At 41.1% G+C, this 9629-nt stretch overlaps 1 protein-coding gene across 1 annotated transcript; it reads left to right on the forward strand.

Moving 5' to 3' along the window:
* Window positions 1-1660: 1660 nt before the first annotated feature.
* Window positions 1661-5859, forward strand: sp5l (Sp5 transcription factor-like). The gene is made up of 3 exons (XM_059333703.1): window positions 1661-1749; window positions 3713-4263; window positions 4629-5859. Exons 2-3 carry the CDS (start codon window positions 4210-4212, stop codon window positions 5667-5669), a joined length of 1095 nt encoding a protein of 364 aa, XP_059189686.1. The 5' UTR covers window positions 1661-1749; window positions 3713-4209; the 3' UTR covers window positions 5670-5859.
* The last annotated feature ends 3770 nt before the right edge of the window (window positions 5860-9629 follow it).

The following is a 9629-nucleotide window of genomic DNA, read 5'->3' on the forward strand; positions in this document are numbered from 1 at the left end:
CTTGAAAAATCCAAAAGATGTGACTTACTCCAGCGGAGAGCCTTACCTCTTTTTATCTCCCTTACAGCATTAACAACTAACAACAATGTTAGCCTGCTTGCTAACTGGTACTAATTGGTGTCAAAATATTATCTAGCTAATTTTGTTAAGATTCTTGGAGCTGATAAATCAGTGAGCATGCTGTTTGTAAAGGATCAAGTCACATGACTTTTCATGACATCACAATGTAAAAACGAAGCAGCGTGTTTCCCTGCTGTCAGCTTCCCTGTAAAGTATTGACTTGAAACTGTGGCAATTTTTGTTTGATGATGATCGGCCAAGTAAAACCGGATATATGGTCAAACTTATTTTGTATAAAAATATAAGGAGGATATATATTATCCTCATTTTACCTCCTATTTGTTGTATTTGCAGTCTGTGTTTACATTTGAAACATTTAAAGTTCTAAAGTTTCCCAAGGAAATATGTATTATACAGCCCAAATGAATGGATTATTCCTGTGAGCTCGGTAGCAGAGCAGGGCCAGTTGTTTGCAACAGGTTTTCCTTTAACCTCTTAGTGACATCTTTCTGATTTGCAGAAAGATAATGGGAGCAGAGATAATTTACAGATTTTCTTTTGTTAAAATTTCTGCATGGCTGACATCAAACAAGCCGAGTGCATGGGAGCTTTTCCGTCTCCACATTGTTCGCTGATGTGGAGGGACATGTCTCTGCACAGATGACGCAGCACAGCTGAAAATATAACAAGCGATGACGGAGATGAAGAGTTTTGCAACGAAGTGAATGAAGTGTCACCTCGTGATTGATGTGATTTGCAAATTCTCCACTGCACTACTTAGCAGAGCACAGAAACCTTATCGATAAGCCTGCTCATGCACATCAATCTCTCTGCACCTCCCTCCCACACACACACACAGACAAACACATTTTCTAAGTCAATAGGAGACAGGAAAGAGACTCCTGAATGAGCTATCAAATTGTTGCACTGTAAAGTCCAGCTGTTGGTGTTTCTCCTCATCCCAATGAAACCGAGTGTCATGGTAATTACGCCCCATCTTGTCCTGTCCTGGATTTGAATGGTTAAAGAGTGAAGCACTACAGTTAGCAGGCCGGCTTTTACATGCTGTCTGTCTCATCCATTAGGCCACATTTGTCACATGAGGGCCATTGAGTCAGCATGGTGCTGTAAAATTGGCTTTTTGACATGACCACCAGTACAAAAGCCGATCTCCTCCGTGGCTGCCCTTTTCGAGTGCAGATGGTCAAGACAGCTGGGACAATTTAGTGATCTGAGGCTTTTAAACTGCCCCCCAGGCATGATAAAAAACAGCTTGAGAAGTCACTTGCATATTCTATGTTCTGAGTTTAAGATTATGTCTGAAACAAAAACACCACCATTTGTTTTTTTACAGTGGACAAAAGGACAGAAGGAAAGAAACTATTGAAAAAAACCCTTGTTGAGTTTTAATCTGTTTTTCTTGGATGCATTTTCTCTTTAGAAGCCAGTGCATGAGAGCCTCTGCAGCATCGTCTTGCTGGGATTTAGCCTGTGTTAGTTTTGAAGTAGAATTTGCTGGTAGCCACCCAGTCAGAGCAGGTCTGCGATGTATGACGGAGCGGGCCTGATTACCAGCAATCTCACCAGCTGTTTAATGAACACAGGGACCTCTTTCTCTGGAAATGAGTTTTCCCTTGAAAACTGTGGAAGCCGTATCCAGGTCTATTTAAATGAGGTAACATGGGGAAGGTAAGCACCACCACATGAGCATTGTTTTCACAGTTCAAAGTGAGGAGAGAGTACTTTGCACTTCAAAGCCACTCATCTGGGAGGCAGTACAGTGGGGGTGGGGTGGCGTGGGGGAGAGGGGACAGGAAATAAGAATCAGGGTAATTAACAACTTCTGCTCCGTAATAAACCAGAGACGTAGTATACCTCTGCCTCCAAGATACACTCCTGTTTCCATGTCCTCTGTGCTCTTTCTCCTTTACTACCATTTTCTTTCATCCTAAATGTTCACTTTAATTTGGAATTAGACGCTTTTTCCTCAATGCAGTGTGCCGGAGTTGCATCACATGTATTAATATTTGCACACAGGGGATTTGTATCGTACAAAATCTATGCATTTTATTTATATCAAGTTATTAGAACTGTGGTATGGATCTGCATGTGTTTATTCTGAAATTATTTTGTTACATTTGTAGTTCAAGTGAGAGGTATTAGGAAGGATTTAGACAATTATAATTCATTAAAATGCATCTTTCTTGGCCTTGCTCAATTTGCTAAATTTAATGATTATTCTGATCTAACATACTGGAAATATTTATATGTATTTTTTCAGGTTTTGTCCCCATTAAATAAACTCAATGTGTGATTTATTAGCAGGCCGCAGTTGAAATCTTTCATTGTGAGTCTGGAGAAATCTTTTGTTTCATGCTGAGGTGTCTCTCTCTCTGTCAAGGACATAATGTAAGCTGCTCTGCTTTCACACCAAAAAGTTGAAAAAGGCGTCAACCAAATGGTACACTTTAGTGATTATCTTAATTGCCTGTCACTTGATTTTCTTTAACAATTGCATTCAGGTGGAATGCAAGAACCTTTACATTTCTGTTCAAATTTAATTATAAAACACACATTTTCCAAGTTATTTCAGCTGGCTCCTCCTTTGTGTTTATATAAGGATCACAGTCTGTGAAACAGGCAGCAGCAGATAAGTGAGGAACCGAGAATTTACATGAGAAACAGGTTCCCAGCCTGGATTTAAACTCTTAACATTGTAATGGTGAACAGACTTACAGAATGAGATTAAGCCTCAATCTGCATTTAATGGAGCACATCAGAAGCGGCCTCTACTTGAACTCTGAAATGTGAGAATGTCACACAGGGCAGCCTTTTTGACATGTCACCCACTGGTGAGAACTCGGAGGCTTTGATTGAGTTTTATCAATTAGCTTTGTGAGGGAAAATACTGTTACTGTCTTCAGAGTGTGTGAGCCTCACGCCTGCCGGGCCGGCCGCTGCCAGCTGCAGCAGAGAAAGAAACTAAAGTTTGTTATGTGTCATCTGGAGGAAACTAATAATCAAACAGTGAATTAAATTACCAGTTTGCAGAATTATGCACATTAACTCCAGCTTCGCATTGTAAAATACTCATTTGACTTCATTTAAAGTGCATGTGTGGATGTGTTGTTGCCAAAAATTCCTTTAACAAAACCTAAACTACATATTTGGCCTGACATCAATCTCAAGTTTTAGTTAGAGCAAGATGTACTTTAATGCTTTCCTGTAACTACAAACTTGATTGTTTTTCACATTTCAGGTTGTTTGTCTTGATTTTTTTTATTTTATTATTTGCCCACCTTTCCATTCAAAACTGCTTTCCTGATTGTTGCCAAAAATATAAAATCCATGTATTTACTATCTTTACTTGAATTCCCACAGTGGAGTTGAAGCAGTATGCAAATACTCCCAGAGAGGAAAATGTGTTTCAGTCAGCTGGCTATATTAATCTTTTAACACACTAAGCATTTTTTTTTCTTTTCATGGTCTTAAATGTAGAAATTGAAAAGTTGCTGAAACACTAAATGTTTGTTTATATCACACACTGCTTTTTCATTTGACATTTAAACAAGATAACAAGTTCAAATAGATTTTCACTAATGTAGATATTACATGAAACCTCTTATCATGCCTTTTCTTTTTCTTTTTTCAGAACAATCGGAGGAGGAGTCAGCTCTTGGGGTCAGCATTTGGTTGAAATTGAGTGAAATTATGAGTAGCCCACCCCTTCACCTAACAATCCCCCCTCCTTCCTCCCTCACATCTCCTCTCTATTGACTCGCTCTCCTGCATCACACTGGAGACCCCGTTGAGAGGATCTTTTCTCTCTATAAAGAGAAGATGCAGCTTAGGCGCCTGTGAGATGATCGCGAGGATTTTACTGCGCGCCTCTCTGCCTCTAACTTCAGCCTGCTCCAACACCGACTTACCTGGACTGCCTGCGCACTGACAATATTTACAGAGTGGACTGAGGGGACATTTGAATGACGCGGAATTTCCCGGTCTACTCTGCCAAAGTGTCTGAGTCATCCGAGACCTGAATGTGAGCATCTTTTCCTCCTCTGCGCTCCGAGCTGCTGTTAGTTGAGACTTCGTCGCCTCTCGGCGCAGTTTGTGTTGCAGGTGCGTGGAGAAGGAGCGCGAGGACAGATGGCTGCGCTGGCGATACAAAGGACCGACAACTTTTTGCACACCTTTTTACAGGTTTGTTGTGTAATCATGTGTTTTTGGCGCATTGCACGCGGATTATCACCTTCTTTTGTGCTGGTGAAAGCCACCACTCCGCTACTTGTTTGTAATCAATGAATACGGCACGTGCTTGATGTGTGTGAAGACAATCAAACTGTTTTAGTGGTAAACTAATTTTTAAAAATGTAGGATAATCTATAATATCTAATTATCGATAAGAAAAAGGTTTTAAAAATATCAAAACAAAGATAATTAAATGTTAACATTTTATTTTTTACTCTTTGGATCTCTTATTCTGTCTTCATCTGAAGCAAAATATGTATTACAATTAAAACTTTTCTTCAAAGTGGCTTATGTTGTGTTTTTGTGTCGCCACACAGGACCGGACGCCCAGCTCCTCTCCAGAGGGAGCCCCCAACACCCTCTCCTTCCTGGCCACCACCTGTAGCCAGGCCTGGCAGGTGGGAAGCACAATGGGCTCAGAAGGCTCCCAGTTCCCCTACGAGAGCACCGTGAGCTCCACGTCAGGAATGTTTCAGCTCTGGAGTAACGACATGGCGCCCAGCTCGGCCCTCAGCACACACCAGATGACCTTCACGGTGCCCAAAGTGCAGTTCCCTGGACACATGCAGCCCGCTCTGCCCGGTCACCACCATCATCACCCTCACCATCACCACCACCATGAGCTGCCTCTCACCCCTCCGGCTGAACCTCCCTCCTCCTACTCCTTCGAACTGTCCCCCGTCAAAGTGCTGTCCTCGCAGCCTCAGTCTACCAGCCCATATTACCCTCAGCACAACGGTGTGGGACAAAACTTCCCCAGCTTCCTGCAGAACTCCTCAGCCAGGCATCACCTGCCTGGAGGCCACATGGACGAAGGGCAGCAATGGTGGAGCCTACCCCAAACCAACGCCACCCCCACCAACCACCCCTTCTCCTTAGGAAGACAGCTGGTTTTGGGCCACCAGCCCCAGATAGCTGCTCTTCTCCAAGGCACCTCCAAGGGCCTGCTGAGCTCCACACGCCGCTGTCGTCGCTGCAAGTGCCCCAACTGCCAGGCGAACGGCGGGGGGCTAGAGTTCGGAAAGAAGAGACTGCACATCTGCCACATCCCAGAGTGTGGCAAAGTGTACAAGAAGACCTCTCACCTCAAGGCGCATCTGCGCTGGCACGCCGGGGAGAGGCCCTTCATCTGTAACTGGCTCTTCTGCGGGAAAAGCTTCACCCGTTCAGACGAGCTACAGCGGCACCTCCGCACGCACACCGGAGAGAAGCGTTTTGGGTGCCAGCAGTGTGGAAAAAGGTTCATGAGGAGTGACCATCTCTCCAAGCACGTCAAGACCCACCAGACCAGGAAGAGCCGGTCTGGGCAGCCTTCACAGAGCACGGACCCTCTGCTCACCAATATCAAGAGAGAGTAATCTCTGTGGTGCATCATTCAAAAATGATAATCAACACTGAACAGACTGTGTGACTCACACTCACTGCCATAGGTTTGCACTAGAGGTCGAGCATCAAGCTCCCCGAACACTCTCTGTTGTCAAAGCCCTACTTTTGACTTCAAGTAAAATATATTAAGAGGAAAAAAAGTATTCATGTGCTGTTGAGGCTCCTTTAAAAGAACACTTGAAGCCTTTTTCAGTGATGCTGAATTCAGTGTACTTCTCAAGATGCCTCACAAACAGATTTCACCTGAAACAAAACTGATTTGATGCCTTTAACAATTTAAGATTTGTTTAAATTGCAACTGATGTGGAAATCTAAATTTTTTCAGCGTTCATTTTGTAAATATTTTGTGCAGGACATCAAGGTTTTACCTTTTAATAAGTTGTCCATATTTTCATGTTCAGAATAAATGTATGCCTTAGTACAGCTAAAGGTCGCTGTATAAAATTATAATTCCTGCTCTCGGTCTCAAGATGTTTCTGTTGATAATTCGATTTTTATTCCGAAACATACTGTAATTTGTCTGCTTCAAGGAAGGGATTTTTTTTTTAATGTAAGTCTTTGATCTACAGATTTATCTCGTCTGCTCTTCAGCAGCAATGTGAAGCACCATCGCTCCGGATTAGCAAACATTTCAAATGTTTAAATTCTTTGTAAATTATGTATAAAATATCATGAGCAATTTTATTGGGGTTATGGCCGCATGTAAATTTTAATAAACATTGTCCTTGCTGAAACAATTTCCCTGTTAATGTTATTTTTCTTTCATCTCTGGTGCCTGATTGTGAAGTAAATATATCTGTGTGAGTCAATGGGTTTTAACCCTCTTAGCTCATTCAGTAAATGTGTGAATTTCCTGATGCCCCCAGAGTTCCTAAAGATCTAACATTTTATTTAAATGATAATTCAATTGCATTCAGAATACAAAAGCAGCTCATTGTGCTATCGGTGTGAAGGAAGAAGCTCCTAAAGAAGCCCTAACATGGTGGGCTGTTCAAAGATTTTCACACCTCAAAGTAAATACTCCATCCATTGATGGGGCTGTTTGTCTCGCCTGCTGCAATCAAGTTCACAGTCATGTGGCTTTTAATGAGTGTTTTCTTTCTCTCAATGGAGAAGATTGAGTCAACAGATGCAACAGAGGGCACTGGAGAGGAATTCCCTGTGAATGGGACCCCTGTTGCTGAGACCCCCTCAGTGGTGACAGGAACTCCCTTTGATTTTGCACCCTTGTGAAAGTTAATACCCCGTCCCCCCCCTCCGTCCCCAGCCTCCATATATCACAGCCGTGTTACGATCGGCCCTGCTTTACTGCCCAGAATGGGGCTTTATTCAGAGGCCAGCCAACCAGATGTCTGCTCATCCAGGGGTTTCTTCTCTTTGTTTTTAATCCTGTTTGAACTTTCTGCGAGGGGGATGCCGCAGCAAGCAAAACGCTTCGCCTTTGTTTGCGTCAGAGGTTTCCAAAAGTGGAGTGTGAGGAGCTCCATGGGCCACTCAGATCTTTTACTTCATTAAAAGAATTAAAGCAATACCAGTGTAGAAATACTCCCTTATAAGGAAAGTTCACGAGTTCAAAATGCTATTTTAAGTGCAAAAGTATTTGCATTAAATATATTTAAAGTACCAAAAGTATTCATTATGCAGTATCGCTATAGATGTTTATTAATTAATGTTTCAGCTGGTGGAGGTGGAGTTGATTTTAATAACTTAATATATAAACTGCTTTTCAGCTGAATCTATATTGTTGTTTTTTCTCATTTATTATATTTTGTATGGATAGTCTGGATCTGTAAAGTAACCCAATAGAATAGTAACTAATGTTACTAGATTTACCATTAAAGATGGTGGAGTGACACACACGCGCACACACACACATTTTCTCATTCAATGGTATTTCTTCTTTTTTTATTATATTTATACATTATAGATTAATTATGAAGCTATCATCAAAGCAAAGGCTAAAATATCCAACATATTCCGGCTTGTTTTGTCACTAGATTATTCCACATGTGTTCCTTCATAGTTCTGATGTCTTCTGTATTAATCTACAATATCGAAAATACTAAGAATAATGAAAACTATTTTTATGTGATGATGAATATAAATGAAATTAACCTCTGCAGTGTAGTGAAATAAGTGTACAAATGTACTTAAGTTACAGTACTGTCCATGAGTTTTATAGACAAAAGAACATTTTAATTACTCTGTTATTCAAATTAATAATAATTTGAGAATGCATTAGGATGACAATGTAAATAGGTCTGAAAGCATTTTTAAAATAAAGATATCCAAAGTCCAGCAGAGAAAAGTCTCTGCAGCCATTAAAAAGTATTTTAATCAAGAGAGATTACGCAGAGAAACACAAACACTGCACTCCATTTCAAAAAGACACTTTTTATTTGATATGATACAACAGTTTCTACTCAGTCAAACATCGCAATAACCAACCCCCTACTTGTTTTATGTCCTTGCTTTTGGTTCTCTGTAGTGGTAACAGTTTGATCAGTGATTCCCATGAAAACACACCAGTTCACATTAACTGCAGATGGATTCGGTGAGATCTCACCTTCCTGTTTGTTTTGAGTAATTTTTTATTATTGTGTGTGTGTGTGTGTGTGTGTGTGTGTGTGTGTGTGTGTGTGTGTGTGTCGGACAGATTATTGAGCAGCTTTTTCTTCATTGTGTGCACTGAAACATGAGGCCTATTGATCTTTGGTGCAGCTGTATGATTCAACTAAAGTGGAAGTGAAAGCCTTGTGGGGACCTCTACTGGCCACAGAGGAGAACTGACCTGATATAGGCAAGATCGCCTCCTTCATCAACACTTTCTCACTCCCAGCTCGAGTGACCCTCGCCGTCAGATACTGATGCACAAGAGGAATCATTAAGGGTCAGTTTTGGCATGTAAGTGTAACTTTTTGTTAAATGCATTGTGGCTTTTCAAAATGAACCTTGAGACCTAAACGTCTGTTAAATCAAAGTCTGAGATTTGTTTGATCTGTCCATATCCCCTCCAAACCACCTTAAAGACATGAGCACTGATAATTGTGTTCAGATTTTGGAAATATGCCTCTATGAAACCATTTTCTTCACACACCTTTGAACATATTCCCATTCACTGATTCCAGTAACTCAAGAAGGGAAAATAAGATTATTTATACATTTTCTATTTGAAACATCATTCAGTATTTACTCATGGACTCTAAATCAGGTGTTGATTCTCCTTCTGTTGAAAAAAATGTGCACAGCTCGGCTCTAACTGGGCAAAAGGTGTGAAGTTGATCTTCAAGATAATTGAGTTTACACTGGAGCTAACAGAAAGCCTGGTGCATCTCATACACATGCTAAGGGGTTTCTTGTGCGTCAGTATCTGAAGAGTTGGTAATGAAAGCAAACTTCCTTCTTTCGCTTTCTGTCTGTCACTATCCAGATAGCAACATGATTGTTTTGTAAGAGTGTAGTGGCAAACTGAATGATAGGTGAGAGCATGAAACGTTTGAGTGGTGAGCTGCTGCTGTTTTTGGCACTGTTGTCTGAGGAAAGAAGGAGCATGCAGATTAATCAGCATCACTCTTGTTTATCCAGAAACATGTTATCCTTCATTTCAAACTGGAACGGTAACACTTCTTCTTGGCATACCTGGATCGTTCTTCATCTCACTAAGTGGAAGTGTATGATTGCCGTTATGGTACGCACTGTACAGTATTTAGTCCATGAGGGCAAAAGCTAACAGAGATTATAGAAATGGTGCACAGCCTTGACATGACAACAGTGGACTAATAAAACAATTTATATTAGTTTAAACCAATGCACTTTTAAGGACTTGTGCCCTCAAAACCTCAAGCGCTCTACTTCAGCTGGAAAGAAAGATCTGTGTGAAGTAGCATTGTGTCAGTCAATCACTGAGGAGATGTTGCATGCAACACTTTGGG

Source organism: Centropristis striata, chromosome 5 (genome assembly GCF_030273125.1).
Source record: "Centropristis striata isolate RG_2023a ecotype Rhode Island chromosome 5, C.striata_1.0, whole genome shotgun sequence".
Taxonomy (NCBI): Eukaryota; Metazoa; Chordata; class Actinopteri; order Perciformes; family Serranidae; genus Centropristis; species Centropristis striata.